This window comes from Crocuta crocuta, unplaced genomic scaffold (assembly GCF_008692635.1).
Source record: "Crocuta crocuta isolate KB4526 unplaced genomic scaffold, BGI_CrCroc_1.0 scaffold340, whole genome shotgun sequence".
Taxonomy (NCBI): Eukaryota; Metazoa; Chordata; class Mammalia; order Carnivora; family Hyaenidae; genus Crocuta; species Crocuta crocuta.
Window position 1 is genome coordinate 261,958 of NW_027530642.1, and position 18,088 is coordinate 280,045.

At 41.3% G+C, this 18,088-nt stretch overlaps 1 protein-coding gene across 3 annotated transcripts in view; it reads right to left on the reverse strand.

Moving 5' to 3' along the window:
• GRIA1 (glutamate ionotropic receptor AMPA type subunit 1) overlaps window positions 1–18,088 on the reverse strand; it is a 297,691-nt gene that overhangs the window by 34,157 nt on the left and 245,446 nt on the right. For all 3 annotated transcript variants that reach the window (XM_077768974.1, XM_077768972.1, XM_077768973.1), the window contains 2 exons: window positions 10,829–11,027; window positions 4,957–5,204 (listed from right to left, as the gene is read on the reverse strand). In XM_077768974.1, the coding sequence (XP_077625100.1) occupies window positions 4,957–5,204; window positions 10,829–11,027 (447 nt within the window). The remainder of the gene's footprint in view (window positions 1–4,956; window positions 5,205–10,828; window positions 11,028–18,088) is intronic.

Below are 18,088 nucleotides of genomic sequence, written 5' to 3' on the forward strand. Positions count from 1 at the left end.
ACCACCTGTCCAAATGGAAAGTCAAGCATCAAACTACTTCACTTCATCAGAGTATTTGTTTCCAGAGCAGAAGAGACAAAACACCATTCTGTCACTAACACAGCTTTTTAACACTCTGTAGGGACCATGGCCTGGCTTCTGCCAAGTAGAGTTGGCAAGTTTTAGAGGAACAGTTGGACTTCAGAAATCAGTTCTCTGACCTGAGGCAGAGCTGGGTGATCTGCCTTGGAGGAGCTTGGAGCTCTTTCTAGGCAGGCTGGAAGGAGGTGAGGGCCCTGTATGTATGGTAAGGTCTGGCTTTATAGGGAACAGTGATGGGGAAAGACTGCCAGGGAAGTCCTTTTTGATGCAGGCACAGGCACTGAACCTGGAGCACATCTGTCTGTGAGGGCTACAGAAGCCCCACTTTTACAAGGCAGAAGGGAAGTCTGTAACAATGTCTGTAGTGTACTGAAGCAACTTTCTGTAAAGACTTCTTTATGGAGTTTGCAGCTTTGTGAATGGCTGAAAAGTGTTGTAAAAAGTATTTCCTGTGATTTTAAATAATTTGAATTAAAATTGATTTCTACTGCCATATTGTCTTTAGCACATATAAACTCCTTTTAAATGGGGACCAGAGAAAACAAGTACTACCCCTTATTCTTTCTTTACTTTCCTCCACTGCCACACAGAATGCTTTCCTGGGATCAAATCAGTGGATCTAATATGGCTGGAGCAGGCACATGGGTCTGTGTGAATTTGGGATGCCATCGTTCTTAATATTTGACTATGCCTTAAGGAAGTAGCACCATTTGGGGCATGTGAGGCCAAAATATGATAGAACCCCGGCTGGAGTGTGTGTGTGTGTGTGTGTGTGTGTGTGTGTGTGTTTGTGTGTACGCGCTCACATTTTCTGTAACCATTTTGCAATTCTATGTTTCATGGAATCTACACTATTGGTTGCTAGAATCATTCCTTTTAATGCAGAGATGAGAGGGAGAATCTCACAGTAGGAAGAGGGATTTTCCTAGGTCAGAAACTCATGGCCCTCTTAAGATGGACATTACTCTTCTTTTTTTTTTTTTTGAGTCAGGAAACCCCATGGTTATCATAAAAGTTGCCACTGGAAAGAACGGAGCACTGGGGGAGAGTTGGGAGCATGTGGCCATTATTTAGGTATTCTTCACTTGCGAATCAATCATCAGTGATCTATACTTAGAATGTGTTTCTTTTCATTTCTTTTTCCCTTGCTCTTGCTTTCTATTTATCAATAAATAGCTTGTTATGTCATAGAGATGTAAACAACAGAATTAGGGTGTTTTTTTTTTTATTACAGAGTTGAATTATTTTCAACTTTTATCCCAAAAGAATCTTTGCGCATGCAAAGCAGTGTTTGGGCATGCAAAGAAGTGGTAATTTGGTGCATTTAAATGACCATCCACTATTGCTTTTTGTCTTCACAGTGATGAGTGGATGCTCTGGGTTCCATATCTCTGCTTTTTAATGTTTTTGAGTTGTTTGTTGTTGCTTGACATGTGAGAATAGGTACTGGGAACCTGGCACTAAAGTCTCCTGCCTTTAATCATGCTGTCAGTCATAAAGTCCAGGGCAGCATTAGAGTTAAGTCACAGGCATGGGCTCTGCAATCAGACAACCTGAACCTGAAATCTGGCTACTTCCTTATTAGTTGTGTCAAGCTGGTCAGGTAACTTAAATGTGTGCCTCTGTTTTTTTCATCAGTAAAATGGGGTTAATGGCACTTCATAGGTATGAGGTTTATTTGAACGTAGAGTAGGCGTTCACTCAGTGGTAGATTTTATTATAGTGTAAAGTCATTTGAGTGCCAGATGACCTGAGTTCATGTTACTCAAACATCTAATATTTTCTGAGTTTGTCACCTTGTTCCAGACACCTGTATGTAGGATGGATGGCAGAAGTACTCTATTGATTAGATAAATAATGTCACCTCTCAGTGCCTTGTTTTCTTAACTTCATATCCAAGTAGTTAGATCAAATAAAATGTCCTTTACTTATAAAGCCTCCAGTAGTATTGCAAGATCATTGATGTTCCCAGACCTGTAAGAGCTCATCTCTACTCTGGCCCTTTCTAGGATAATGTTGTATAAGTTTCTGAGATAAAAGTCTCTTCCTTGCCAAACACTCTCTTCTGGATACCCTTTGAATTTTGTCTAAACTTGTACAGAGAATCTTTTAATAAGTTATTCCAGGCAAAGATGCATGATTGATAAATACCAGGTCATTTGGTTTCCCTTCATTTGGTACATTCAGTTATGTTTGCCTTCCTAAAGGTATGTTTGTTTCTTAATTTTCAGACAGTTAACTTAAAATTCTTCAATGTATTTTCATTACTCTTTAAGTAAGGACAAAAATCCTTTACAATATGCTTCCCTACTTCATTCTCCAACCTTAACTTAACTTTTTCTCTTTTTTATTATCTGTGCTCTAGAAACACTTGGCTTCTTTTAGTTCATCAACTGTACCATGATTTCTTACTTTAGAATCTTTGCACATGCCCTTTGCCTGGATTATTCAACTCTTCCCCTCCTCTCACTTCACCTCGTTAACTCCTATTAACCTGTTATATCTCAGCTTGGAAAAACCCTCTTGGTCACATTCCATCCATCCTTCACACCAGATTAGACCTTGTTATCTCTGGGTGTGTTTGAGTTTTGTTTTTGTTTTTTTTTTTTTTGTCTCTATCAGTTCTGCAGTTTCAAGTGAATCAGCTGCTGATTTTCATGTTTGGGACACATAACTTTTGAATCTGTATTAATGTTTTCCATACATACTAGGAAATTTTTTAAAGTTTCCCTTAAATACTGCCTCTACTCCATCCTCTCTTGTCTCTGGGACTCACAGAAGAAAATCCTCACACCTGGATTTTGTTTTCTCTTTCAGGTGTCTTAACCTCTTTGTCATGGTTTCTGTCTTTTTATCTCTCTTTGTGATATTCTGCAGAATTATTGCCATTTTCTCCCCGTATAATAATTTTCTCTTCCACTTTGACTAATTTGTTGTATAGCACCTCCACTGAGATAGTATTACTTCTCTGAATTCTAATTGGTATTTTTCCAAATATGTCTGGTCCCTTGTGACAATGTATTTTTCTTTTAAAAATATCTTCATTACTTTTATGTCTTTAGATGTACTTTTGATTCTTGTTCATGTGGATTGTCACATAATTTATAACTCTGCCTTGCTTAGAGCAGGCCCTGAATAGTTGGCTTATGCATTTCACTCTGTTTTTTTTTTAATAGTTTATTGTCAAGTTGGTTTCCCTATAACACCTAGTGCTCATCCCCACAGTGCCCTCCTCCATCCCATCACACCTCTTCCCCTCCTCCACTCCCATCAGCCCTCAGTTTGTTCTTGGCATTCAAGAGTCCCTCATGGTTTGCCTCCCTCCCTCTCTCCCACTATTTTTTCCCTTCTTATGTCCTTTTTCTGTTTTCGGCCCAGGGATTTCCTAGCTTTCATATAAATGGCTATTTGTTATAACTTTATCCTGCATATTTAGGTTTTATCGTGGGACTGTTGTTCTGCTGTATGGCTGGAAGTAGGTGTCCTCCAGGTCTTTTATCAACTATCACAAAAGTTGTCATAGTTGTCATGAATCATCAAACAATAATCACCTGTTGAATGACTGTCTTCCTTGCAAGAATGTAGTTCCACAGGGGTAGAGACTGTCTTTTTTTGTTAAAAATTGTAGCTTCAGGTCCATGCTTAGTGCCTAGAACATTGCAGCGTTCAGTATTATTGAAATGAATGAAAGATGTGAAAGCAGAGGTGGCCCTGGATGTCAAGATAGGTTACGAACCCCTTTCCAACTTTTTGCAACCTTTTTAAGCACTTCTCACTCTTCCTTAAACACTATCCTTACCTAAAATTATTTAATCCCTCTGTAAATTGACACAATGTCTCACAGGTTATTTCATAGTGTGCTGTTTTCAATTTTCTTCTATGCAAATTTTAACTCACAATCACCTTGGACCTAGGAACGGCTGCGATGAATATCCTCTTTTTACAGATGAGAAAACTAAAGGTTGGAGAGATAACATGCCTTACTTTTGGCAAGATGGCAGTAAATCCCAGTATTAAATCTACATCTTTTGATCCCAAGTATATAGGACTCTACCTTAGTTGTTTGGAATGAGTACCAGAACTTCTTTATGTGAGAGTAAAGTCTACTTTGCTTCTTTACTGAATTACCTGTTTCTTTAAAAAAATTTTTTTTTGAGAGAGCACAAGCAGGGGAGGGGTAAGGAGAAGGGGACAGAGGATCCAAAGTGGCTTCTATTCTGACAGCAGTGAGCCCGATGTAGGGCTCGAACTCACAAACCATGAGATCATGACCTGAGTCAAAGCTGGACACTCAAATGACTGAGTCACTCAGGTACCCCTGAACTACCTTTTTTCTTGCTAAAGAAATCAGTATTTGGGAAAGAACAGGTACTGCCATTCATTTAGTATTATTTTGATTGATACAGCCAGAGCCTTTAGGACTCAAACTACTTGACTTTCCATTTGGACAATGTATTTATGTTTCTTTTCAGACAAACATTACAAACCACCTCTGTCAAAGAATCCAGGTTTCTGGAGAACTCTGTTCATAACCTAGTTGGATGTGAGAGTATCTGGTAAAGGATGGTGTGTTATAGATCACACGACACAAACACAAGTTTCACTGATGTATAACACATTTGGAGGGGTAAGGTGAGGTGTGGGGAAGAACACATGGGCAGCGACAGTCATAGCAAGCTGAGGCCCCCAGGTCAATTCCAACCTCAGGGCTGAAGATCTTGGGTGACTGGAATCTTCCAGGCCCATGGATGTCCAAGAAGAGCCCCCATGACAGCTTGCATTGTGGCACTGGAGCCGTGAGGCAGACATAGCAGCTTCATTCCTGAGGTAGGGAGGGGAGAGGGAGTACCAAGGAAGCAAATCTTGGCTACTTACCTCAGGGCGGACCCCTTGGGTGTTGCAATGCCATAGCCTTTGGAATCCAAGTTACCTCCCACCTTCATGGTGTCACAGGGTTTCCGCTGCTCAATGTATTCATTCATGGTAGACTCCAGAAGGTAGGCGTATTTGCCTTTGGATTTCCTCACTCGGATCATTCCTTCCTCCGTGGTTCGCACAAAAACTGATGGTTCTGCTGACTTCATGTATGTCCACATCTTCTCAAATACAGCAATTTTAGACCTCTGGCAGAGGACAGGAACAAAGCTGGAATTAAGTGCTGGCTGCGCTTGGAATTGAGGTCGGCATACACACTAATGAAGAACTGAGTGTAGCTTGATCACACATTCATGAGTGAGATTGGCTCAGGAAGAAACAAATTATGAGTGATTGCAAAATAAGAGCCTCTAATTAGTACCAGTAGGTTCCAAAGTACAAATATCTTGCAAATAGAGAATGAATAGAATAGCTCAGAATCTTTTAATTACTGCTGAATTATATTCTCCTTCTACATGGGAAGAGTTAAGAAATGGGACCCTAATCTAGCTTCTAAAGACATTATAGAACCTATCTATTATTTGAGAAGGCCATCTTTATACTGCCCAGAAGAAAAGGAGAGCTTAATATCAGTGGAATTTGATTTCATTATTGGGGGACAACACTGAGGAATTTCTGGATCATGAGTCATATTACAAGACTGACCTCAGAATGTAAATTGTTGTCTGATAAAGCTAATAATTTGAAACTTAATATTGTCTCCTGTGTACAATTCAAAAGCCTCTAGATCTTGCCAAACTGTTTTCTTCCCCTTTTCCTGAACTCACTTTGAACCTTCCCTTCTTTGAGACTTTGCCTTGGCTGTTTACTTCTCTTGATACACTGGTTCTCTCCAGCCACATCCTATTAGTCATTTCATAGACCAGAACAAATCCTTTGTATTCTGAGACCACCTTAGTCTCAAGGACAATCATTCACAAGCTCTAGTGGGCACCAGAATCATGTGCGGACCACCTTAGTTTCAAGGACAATCATTTACAAGCTCTAGTGGGTACTAGAATCATGTGCAGAAATCAAATAGCGATTCTGATTTGGCAGGTCTGGGGTGGAGCCTAGAAAAAAATCTTTTTTTCCAGAAGTTCCCTCAGGTGATTCTGATCTGTAGGCCTCTGGAGCTAAAGGCAGTATTGTGAGGGCTGATATTCCTCTAGGACACACTGTGCAGGCACTCACTGGACCATCAGTCTGGACTGCCTAGATTGCAAGACATCCTTGCTTGTGTATAGGTCTTAAGTATGTGGATGCCATCTGAGGGGAGAGGGACATCTTCCCTTCTGTGATCCTTCACAGAATGTACGTACCCTTACATACACATAGAGGCCCTTAGTCAAGGCCCATAACCCAGGACCACAAGTCATCCTTCTTATCTAACATGGTCTTTCTAGAGAGTGTCCTTTCCCCAAAGGGTAGATGTATTTTAGGGGTACTGGTGTCTGGCTTTGTAAATGGACACATGTTAAACATATATAAGGGGCTATTGTTTTTTTTTTAATTTTTAATGCTTTATTTATTTATGAGAGAGAGACACAGAGTGAGCAGGGAGGGTCAGAGAGAGAGGGAGTTACAGAATCTGAAACAAGCTCCAGGCTCTGAGCTAGCTGTCATCAGAGAGCCTGATGCGGGGCTTGAACCCACAAATCGCGAGGTCATGACCTGAGCCGAAGCCAGGCGTTTAACCGACTGAGCCACCCAGGCGCCCTGTGGGGGGCTATTGTTTTTAAAGGGTGTGAGAGTCATACAATTCATGTAGTCTAGTGGTTAAAACACGATATGCAGATTTATGTAGTATAAAGTTATCATACACACAAAATGTCATGTATCTGCATGCAAACATTAGGTTTGTTTCTTTGATATCAACATCAAGTGTTGGCAAAATATTGATATACAGTTAAGTTGTTTGAGTCAAATGATCTATAGAGATATTTGGGCCTAGAAAAAGTCTGGTCTCAAGGGAAAATTAAGAGAAATAGTTACTGAGAATTTCAGGGAGGTGTTTCGTAGAGTGAATCTATAATTAGATTAACTCGATGATGTACTTTAAAGTATGGCTGACCATCTGGAAAGGCCACTGGACTGGGAGTGAGGAGCCTGGGTTCTAGTCTTTACTCATCTGTTCCATTAGGATTTGGGGCATGGGTACCTTTGAGTTCCTTGTGGGCTTAAAATACCTGGTTCTTTACATGAAAATATGTCATTCAAGCAACAAGGGCTGTGTGAGGAAGAAGAAGAAAGAAAGGAGAAAAAGGAGGGAGAATTTCAAAGTTAGGGGAGGATATACCTAGAACCCATTAGAGCATCTACAGTGTATGTCATATTCTCTCACAGGAAACAGAGAAATGTATAAATTCAGCTGTGGCCAGATTTACAGATGATCTTCCAGGCAGAAATCCAACAAAACACTCAGCAGGGCAATGGCAAGATGCAATTTGACCTGACAGGATGGCCACGGCAGGGAACTGGGCTGTTGACAGGCAGAGCTGAAGAGCCCTCTGGGCAACAGTATGCAGAAAATTAATATGTCCTCTCAGCCTCACCCTGTGCCCCAAATGCTAGGGCTGTGCTCATAGCTGCTCAGAGTAGGCTATCAAGAAAATCTCATCTCTAGGGATGCAAAGGCAGCATGAGTGACAGGGAAGATTGGAAGCATACTTGGGGTATTTGTTCTGGGATCTCTCCTATCATCTGCAGCTCTCACGGCCCTTCACACATCTTAATTAAACTGTCGATGGAGGATTAAGTGACTCTGGATTGGAGCTGCTAAGAAGCTCTGGGCTGTGATGGGGACTAGAAGCCAGATTTTTTTCAGAGACTAGGGTATAAGAATACTTGTGTCCCCATTCCCTTCTCCTACCTTATCAGGGTGGTAGGTGATCTTGTCTCCCCATCCACCAAAGTTCTGGTGGGAAAATTCTCAAGGTCAAAGTCACAGAGATGGAAGCGCTCATGGGGTATATCCTGTTAATGCTATATTTCTACCAGTAAAGAAACTGAGGCCCACAGTGTGGCAGTGAACTGTCCAATGTCATATAGCTTCTTAGTGGCAGAGCCAGGAATAAAACCCTGGTCTCCTGATTGCACCTACTGCCTCTTCACTGCAACCAGCTGCCTCCCTTGTTTTAGGCTTTATATCTTACTAACTGTGGGACCTTGGACAAATAACATTTCTGAGCCCTAGTCTTCTTCTCCTGACAATGTTAATGACAGGACCGACTGTATAGTGTTGCCATGGATAGTATATGACAACAGAGGTAAAATGCATAACCCAGTGCTTGGCACATAGTGTTCTATAAGTGGTGCAATTATTACTGCTAATTATGCCCTTTCTTTAGGTTTTACTTTGGGATAAGAATGCCTAATACATGGCTGGCTTGAGATCACCTTCCCTTGCTATACATGTGACAGATATTGATATCAGTCAAGGAATTCTTTCACACTATGCCCAGACGTGACCTCAGAATCATCTCTCAACATCAAACTCTAGACAACCACTGTTGATTAAACTTAGAGTTAGCATATGAACTACAACCTATTGTCGCCAATGTAGTAGGCCTGGTGAGTGCACAGAGGTTGTAGAATACACATTGTCTTGTTTCTAGATGCCTAATAGTCTCCTATGGATGAGAAATAGAAATATGCCAATGGACATAGTGATTAACAGAGAACTTTCAAGTCCTAAGTCCTAGCTATGTCTCTGAGTAGTTAGAGCATGCCCATTTTTTTCCCTTTGGTTCTCAGTTTCCCCAACTACAAAAGGAAAAGGTTAGACTAGATTTGATCATGAGCTCATCTAATAACCTGAATAATCTTTTTTAAAAGATCAGTTAATGACACCACCTCATTAAGACCGTGTGGTTCAGTGGCAAGAATACTCGGGCTGGAATGAAGAAACAGAATTTGTGTTCATCCTCAACACATTATTGCATTATGATTCCCTGAATTTCAATTTCTTATTCACAAAATGGACATATAACTCCTGTTCTATGATAGGTCATAGGTGGAACATGAATGAGACCATGGATGGAAAGTGCTTTGGGGATGGTGACATGCTCAGATACTGGGGATGAGAGCATGGGTATGTAATGGGTAAGTGAATTTTGCCAACTTCATTAGCAAAGCCTGAGACATAGGACTGGCTATATGGACAAATATGAGACATCTTCATCACACTTTGGTTGCAGGCTAAAAATCCTAGAGAATTATGAGATTATAGGAGGTTTTTCTACTAGCTTGTTGGGTAAGTTTAAGCAAGTCATGTCTCTCTCTAAAATGATAGACTCTGACCACGTGACCTCTAAGTTTCCTTCTTGCTCCATTATATTGAAGTGGATGACGTTAGCCTTGGAGACTGTGTCCCCATTCCCTTCTCCTGCCTTATCAGGGTGGTAGGTGATCTTGTCTCCCCATCCATCAAAGTTCTGGTGGAACTTTAACTATCACTAATCAGTGATAGTTAAAGACTTTGGTCCTCTTCCTGTTTGTCATATGGAGCATGGAGCCCACAATCAAGAAACTGAGCACACTCTGTGGGTTCACTCTGGGTCAAGGATTTTCCCCATAAAGTTGCAGTGAGAATCTGGTAGGACTGTATAGGATCCCTATCCCTTGCCTGAAGCAAGGCAGAAGGCTGGCTCTCTATTCTCCTTCTGTTACTTATTAGCTGTGTGACTGCAGGCAATTACTTTTACTTCTCTGAGCTTCAGAAAAAAAATGCAGATAACAAATTTCTAACTCCTCTGTAATGACAGGAATATATGAGATCATTCATGTAGTGTATGCTAGCACAAGACCTGATTCATAGTAAGTGCTAGGTAAGTGGTATCAATTATTTATCATTTTTTCTTCATCAGTGTATGGTAGCTCCATGTACTATTTATTCAACTTCCAGGAGTAACATGTCTAAAGTCCAGGGAATTACAGGTTTTTCTGCTTTGGGGCATTTGTTCAAGTTGTCCCCTTTGCCTAGAATATAATTAGCCAACCCAGGTCTGCCCTAGTTTCATGATGCCTAGATACATTTTCTAATGCTTGTGGCTATAAATCCCTACCCCTCCTTCAATATGGCTCCCAAATGCCTGTACTCCAAAGCCCTAATGGGAAACAGGGCTTGTGTCTTAGATGTTTCATCTCTTCTAATATCATAATGACTCCTTGAGGTAGATATTATTCTCCTGACTCTATAGATGAGAAAATGGTGTGAAAGAGGCGAAGGTCCAGAGAACAAGTAAAGGAGAGAACCGGGGTCTGGCCCTAGGTTTGGCTGACCCTTGGCTTTTGTTTCTAAGCTCTCTGATCCTCTGCCTTCACTGACTGCCTCTGGCCATAAGACTTCTCCATCATCTCCACCCTCACTTCACATTTTCTCTCTCCTGACATTGTTAAATAGACCACCTGTTCCAGTAATTGTTCCCCATATTCCATCTCCTTATTCATCAAGTTTCCAAGGAGGGGACATAAAGGGTATCAGGTCTGGACCTGATCCCTAAGCTGATACTAATCAATTACTAATTAGATGGCAGGTATGTGCAGTAACAGGGAAAGAACTGAATGTCATATCCTTTGCAGCCATCAGAGAACTTGGCACAGACTGGCATATGTAAGGGGTCTGATTCAGTGCAAGAACTTGGAAGTTACTACAATAGAATTGTAGATTTCTCAAGGGTTTGTAGGAAGCTGAGAAATGCTCTGAGTTTCCCTGACTTGTACTATGTTAAGCAGTTGCTCTGGTTGACTATAATCACATATGTCTTAATGAGGATATTTTAGTGACAGTAGTGACTGTTTTGTGATGCCCTAGGACAAGGGATATTCCTACCCTGAAGAACTCCTTAGTGGACCCTGCTTCCAGTGTGCCGTAAGCGATTTCCGTCTGTTTCGCTAGGTCCTCTGCACTCTCGATGGGAGACACCATCCTCTCCACGGTCAAGAAGGCAGCCAGGTTGGCTGTGTATGAGGAGATGATGATCAGGGTGAAGAACCACCAGACACCACCAACGATGCGGCCAGATAGGGACCTGCAGGCCAAAGGGAAGAGGTGTCAGAAGCATTGACATCAACGGCATAAGGCCATGGGGAAGGGCCAAGGGCCAGCCTCAGCCTTGTCAGCAGAGCTGTCAAGCCCTATTGCACCCTTCTTCTCTGTCAGCTAGATGTGATAATTCAAATGTCAGAGAGATTCATGTTGGCGTTTTAGCCTTATTACAGATAAGAACTTATGTGGCTGCTGTCCTTCGTGGGTGATAAAATCCCACAGGCATATACTCACACTACTTTTGCACATACATATACATTAAGACATGTGCCAACAAAGACAGATATGTCAACACTTGACCACAAAATCATAAACATGCACAAACATTATCTATCTATCTATCTTAGAAATATCCTTTTAAATGCAGTTACATATGCACAAAATGTTTGTACACATATATATGAATTGAAAATGCATTTACACACATGATACACACATTTGACCATGTTAAGAAATGTTTTCAGACTGCCTTCTCATTATTCTTCTTTTGGCCTTCAAAGGCCACCAAAGTAATGGACTGGAAGGAAAGGAAGGGAGAATGTATAGGAGGCAGAATGTGAACAACTATACTTCAGCCACTTTGGGGAAATGTCACTGTTGAGGGCAAGCAAGAGTTTCAGCCAAACTCTTATGCCTCTACCACAGGGTAAGAACTTGGCTGAAATAACAGACAAAGAATATTTTGTACTAGATCCAAATGGCAACTATGACAATCATAAATGAAGTGAGAAATGAGAAATTGTTCCTTGATCTTCTTAGAGTCCTAGACTCCTCTCTTATGCCCAACAATGAAGAGAAACATGACTACTCAAGAATTCCACTATGATCTTTCAGATTTGGCTAGGAGGTGTCCAGTTCCAGAATATTTTTCAAAGATACTACAAAATGATGTTGATGTCATATGATGTCGTGTGGTGGACAGACAGGGCATCAAATCATACTGAATCATATAGTGATAAAGTTATTTGCATTCTATTTTTCTTTCCATCCAGCTTGATTTGTTAAGTAAGTGTCATCCTGGCACTACTATAATTATACATCCTTTCTAACATGTGCCTTGACAGCCTTAAGCTCAGAGCTTTCAGTAGATGACAGTGCTTAACTAAAACCTAATACTTAAAAACCAAAGAAATCACCAATCCAACTATATGTTTTACAGATAAATTTGAGTCTCAAGTCACACTGACCCAGGAGCAGAACCTGGGTCTCCTAGCTTGCTTGATTGTTCCACATTGTTATGAAAACCCTACTCAACCTTCTCTGTGTTATTCCTATGTTCCTGTGTGTCCCACTTTGTTTTCATTTCTTGGAGGCCTCTCTTCATTCTAGGCAGACAGTGCTCACTTCAAAAAATTCAAACAAATTTTGTTATTGCTTGCTATATGGAAAATAATGTTCTTAGATGCTTCATATTAAAAGGGAAATAAAAGGAAATGTGTTCAAAGGAATGAGATCAGGAGAGTAGAGCAGAGCTATGCCCTTGTGAAGAATAGCTGCAGGAGGAGGAAGCCAGAAAAAGAGACTTGGAGAGATGTGTTCACTGAAGGATTGATATGAGGGTGGTGCCAACAGACCTGATGTAGGAGCATTTGGTACAAGTTTTTCAGCAAAACAAACACTAAGTACAAGGAAATGGGTATTTGATAGGTAGGGTGGTGCAACAATGAGTTGGCTATCTTGAGGGTGACAGTGAGTTTCCCCATTTCTGAAGATGTTCATCTGGTGGACCATTTACAGAGAAGCTGTATATGGTGCTGACTCTAGCCCCCCAGGGTACGGCATGCTGCAGACATAGGTCTATGTAGAGGAAGGGTCACACGTCACACAGGGCCAGGCCTTTCTCTTGTTTCTCCCATCTCTGTGTTTCTGTGATTTGAAATGATAAGTAGGTAGACCAGGATGCATGGCTTCTATTGGGCAGTCAAGCAAAATGAGATACACAGAGGCAAACTTATTTTCTCCATGCCCTAAGGGTAGTACACATATGTACTCAAAATCACAGGATCTTCTTTTCACCTTAGAAGGTGGCAAATATCAGTGTCCTGGGGCTGTGTGAAGATGCTACTCTTTTCCCAACTCCAGGTGACCACAGTAGCATCTAAACTAGACTTCCCTCCATGCAGCCCCTCCTTCCACTCCTCTGCTGAATCAGTTTGAGTGATCTTTTTAAAAGCATGAATTGTATCATGTTGCTTCTTTGCTTAAAATCCATGAAAGTCTTTCTCTTACACTTGGAATAAAATTCAAACTCCTTGGTGACCCTCAAAGGCCCTGTGTGGTCTGGCCCCTGGCTTGCTCACCAATGTCTCCACAACATACTTTCTGTACTCTGGTCACACTGAATTTTGTTTGGTTCTTTCTACTCAAAAGTCTCATACCCTTATCACATGCCATTCTCCCCCCCACCAAACCCCCCATCATTGCTTCAATCTTATTCATCCTTCAGACCTCAACCCACCCAGCACTTTTTCAGCATTCACACTTAAGATCACAGAGCCACATGTAGCTCACATTGTCATTGAAATTGGATCTCTATGTGCTTGTTGACTATTGTTCCCTTAGATCATAAGCTCCATAAGAGTAAAGAATCTTATAGCACCTAGCACAGAGTGGGCTTCAATAACAAGTGAATGCATGAATGTCACTTCTCTCATAACCTGCCAACTCTATTCACATTGGATTCTAGAGACCAGGAATATTTTTTAGAACCAGGAGAATTCAAACTTGCTTTAATATCCCAGTATGTCTTGAGTCATAGCTTCAAACCAAGTGTTCAGGAAGGCTACTTCCTTTTCCAACATTACTGAACTGAAAGACCAAGCTAAAGTATCCCAAGTTGGGGATCATCTAGTGAAACTCAAAGGCTTCCCAAGAAAGTTCCAAGCCAATGGATCCTTCTTCCCTGTTCTTCTTTAATTATTTATCTGCTAGGCATTAAGAGAAGCTTACCCTGCACACTATTTCCCACATCCCCACCTATTTAATAAAGATACCAAAGAAAGAGTCTCTTGTTTAACAGCCAGTAAGTGTCATCTGTAGAATAACTGGAAGTTTGGGGGAACAGGCTCTTCAAAATGTGACAAGATTCCAATGATTCATTTGCATCTGATCCACGTGATAGGAACTTGAGTATAACACACCACCCTTCTTCAGGCCTGACACAGACTAAGCTGGGCCTCTATCTAAGAACTCTGCATTTTCCCGGTTCCATACCAAAAGTAGGGAGATGGAGTTATTGGAGGCTCATGCAGTGAGCCATTGGCAAATCTAGGACTAGGAACCAGGACTTCATATTTCTTGTCCAACACTCTACCCACTGTAGAACATTACCTCCTTCACTAGATTCTGATCGATTTGTAGACGAGCATGGATTTCCTCAACCCATGTCATTTCCCTGATGTTGGATCACAGCTATCATTCACTTTTTGTAAAGCTCAGTGAAACATTTGGGAGCTATAGAAAGGAGTCTGACCACCAGCATCTCCTCAGAATTGGAAACCTGTTTGTATTTGTTTTCTATTACTGCATAACAAATCACCACAAACTTAGTGGCTTCTAACAGCACTCATTCATTGTCTCATAGTTCTGTAGATCAGAAGTCTGGGTTGGGGCATCTAGATTCTCCACTAAGGTCTCACCAGGCTGAAATCAAGGTGTTGGCTGGGGCTATGGTTCTCATCTGGAGTTTTGGTTATTCAAGCTTACCGGTTGGTTGCAGTACTCACCTCCCTGTGGTCACGGGACCAAGGTCATCATTTTCTGGCTGACTGTCCACCAGAAGCTGGCTCAGCTTCTAGAGGTTGCCTGCATTCTGTATCACCTGTCTCCTCTATCCTCAAGCCAGCAATAGTGTGGCAATCCCTCTCATTCTTTAAACTTCTCTGACTTCCACTAGCTGGAGAAAACTCTCTTTTTCTAAAGGGCTCATCTGTTTGGGTCAGGTCCACCTGGACAAACCTCTGTACCTTAACATCAACTGATTTGGGACTTCAAATTACACCTGTAAAATCTCTTAACAGAAGTACCTAATTAGTGTTTGAATGACCAAGGGATAGGAATCTTTAGAACTGTGTGCCATACTATTTATCCATTCATTTTATAAACATTACTTGTATGGCGGGCACTGTTGGGCATTGCAGAGATAAAAGTGAATACACCATGGGGTGCCTGGTTGGGTCAGTTGGTTGAGTGTCTTGATTCAGCTCAGGTAATGATACCATGACTCATGGGATCAAGCCCTGGATCAGGATTTACACTGACAGCATAGAGCCTTCTTGGGATTCTCTCTCTCCCCACTCTCTCTGTCCCTTCCTTGGTCATGCGTGTGTGCTCTCTCTCTCAAAATAAATAAATAAACTTAAAAAAAAGAAAAGAAAAGTGAATACACAATAGTCTCTGCCTTCCATGGATAATATGAAAAGGCAGTGTAGCCTAGTGATTAAAACACAGACTGTGGGGTCCAATACCCTGATTCTCTGCCAAATGTTTGGCAGTGTTTGGAGCATAGTAAACACTCAGTAGAGCTATCATCATTATCTTATATTAATGTCATAAATGGTAATTATAGTACTATCTTAATTATGTGTTAGGTAAGAAAGCAGCACTAAGGGGACACAGAAAGGCTTGATAATTACTCTGCTGGCAGGGGTCAGGGACAGTTACCAGATGAAGAGAAACTTGTACTAGGTTTTGGAGTATAAGCAGGAGACTGCCAAGCAGAATAGGTGCCAACAGTAGGAGAAGGCTCATTAACCAGAGGTAAAAAGGGGAGGTGAGTGGGTATTATCTCTTCTTCAACTTCCCAATCATTGCCAGCAGAGCTCAAGTAACCCCATCACACTATAATCATTCTTCTATTATAATTCTAACCATGCTGCTATAATGATTTTTTAAAGATGCTACGATGATTATTACTTATGCTATTATTGATGAACAGGGGCGATTCTTGGTTGAACTTGATAAAACAGAGCCCACAGAAATTGGGATGGTCAGGCTGGATGAAGAGATCAAAGTGACAGGGTCTGGTGATCCATGGGAGCAGGGGATGTGGGAGAGGACAACGTTCAAGTGACAGTTCATGCTGACTGAGTGAATGGAATCTGACATGTTCTTGATGCTGGCCATAAGCTGTCTCTTTTTGGAAATGATGGCTTTTCCTTTTGTTAATAAGAAACTACATATATTATTAAATGTGATGCTAATAGAAGATAGTAAGGTTCTGATGTCATCATTCTCTACTTCTGATGGATATTTCTTGACTTGTTCATGCATTAGGATTCACTGTAGGCCTTTAATTCTTTCTAATCTCATAGCTTAGATTTGTCACTCCAGACCAGGGGTAGGCCAACTTTTTCTATAAAAGTCCAGGTAGTAAATATTTCAGGCTTTGTGGGCTTCATGTACTGTTGTTGTAGGGTGAAAGCAGCCATAGACAATATGTAAACATATGCACATGGCTGTATTAAAAAATTAATTATAAAAACACACAGCAGGCTAGTTTTGGCCTGTGGGCCATAGTTTCCTGATTCCTGCCTTTATTCCTATTGTGAATATTAGATACTTTTGATTTAAGTTAGGATGATACAGTAGTCAAGAAATATCTTACCATCTATTTAGTTATTAGTACCTCCATGTAAACATCCAGATAAAATATTTCAATGATTCATTTGACAATTACTTTTGTGCTATCCTCAGGGAGAAAGTAGAGGGCACTGGTCAGGAGAATGGGCCCAGGGGTCAGACAAATCAGGATGGAATCTTGTCTTATTACTTGTTGGTTGTATGACTTTGGGCAAGTCACTGAATCTCTGTGCTTGTTTATTTGCAAAATGAAGTAACAGTAATTAAGGTGTTTTTAAGAATTGAAAAGGAAAAAACAAATGAAGCATGTAGCACAGTGTCTGGCATAGAGTGAGCATTTCAGTATGGAGGTCTTTGGATAGTGCTGGGAGTCTAGCCTGTCTGGAGGTAAGGGAGTAGGTACCATGGCCAGGGACTTGCAGGAAATCAGAACCTTGGGACCAATGTGGGGAGTGGAAAGTTATTAAGAAGCAATCAACTTTTGATCCTGTCAACTTACTCTCTGGGACAATTCTGATAAGAAGTTGGATATGGACATTCTTCATTTCAAAAGCTTTTCCTGTCATCCCCAAGAGGAAGGAGACAGAAGGGACACCTCCTGTGTGCCTCCATTCAGCCAAGCTCAAGAGGTCACTGAGCTCAACCTATTTCCCTTTGTCATCTGCTTCAAATGGCTATTTTTAAAAAGTAATGAAAACATGGGTATGAAAGCAGAAACTCAGATGGCCTCCCTCTAAATTACTGGGAGAAACAAAAGCCTATCTTGGCTAATTACTGAGCTGAGAGAGGCTTACTTGGGATCAGGCATCAAGTTTCCCAGACCAGAGTAAATAGCTCTGGCCAAATGCAACAATTTTATTTGTGAGGCCACTTAATCTAAGACGCTGTTTTTGGATGGCAAATCATCCATTTGTCACCAGCTGCAAATCACTCAGTACTTCCCTGGCACAGAAGGAGTGACTCATTTTAATTGCCCCAGCTGCTGGTCACTGTGTTCCAACACTGTGCCAGGGGAGAGTGCCCTGGACTCCTGTGGCGAGTCCCAGGGGTGGGAAGCTGGGGGTTAGACAACAAGCTCTAAGGAAAGCCCAGTACCCTGGGACCCAGTGTACAGTTTGCAGCACGTGCAGGGCTAGGTTTCAAAACAGAATATTGTTTTCCACTTAGGTAGGCTATGAGGGTATAGCATGGACACAGTTTGCAAAAGAATGGATATAAATGAGTTCAGTTATTCTTAAAAATGTACTAATTTGTTGGCTCCCTCTGAGCCTCAGTTTTCACCTCTGAAAATAGGGATAATAATTTCCATCTCATGGATGGTAAGAATTCCAGGAGTAAGTCATGTCTTGCACAGGCAGGGCAGGGCTCAAGATGTCACCTGTAATAATGGTGATTATTCAATGATTTCTTTTAGAAACACTCCTATTAGCTTCTAAGCTCCTCCTCTCCTCAGTCTCCTCCTAC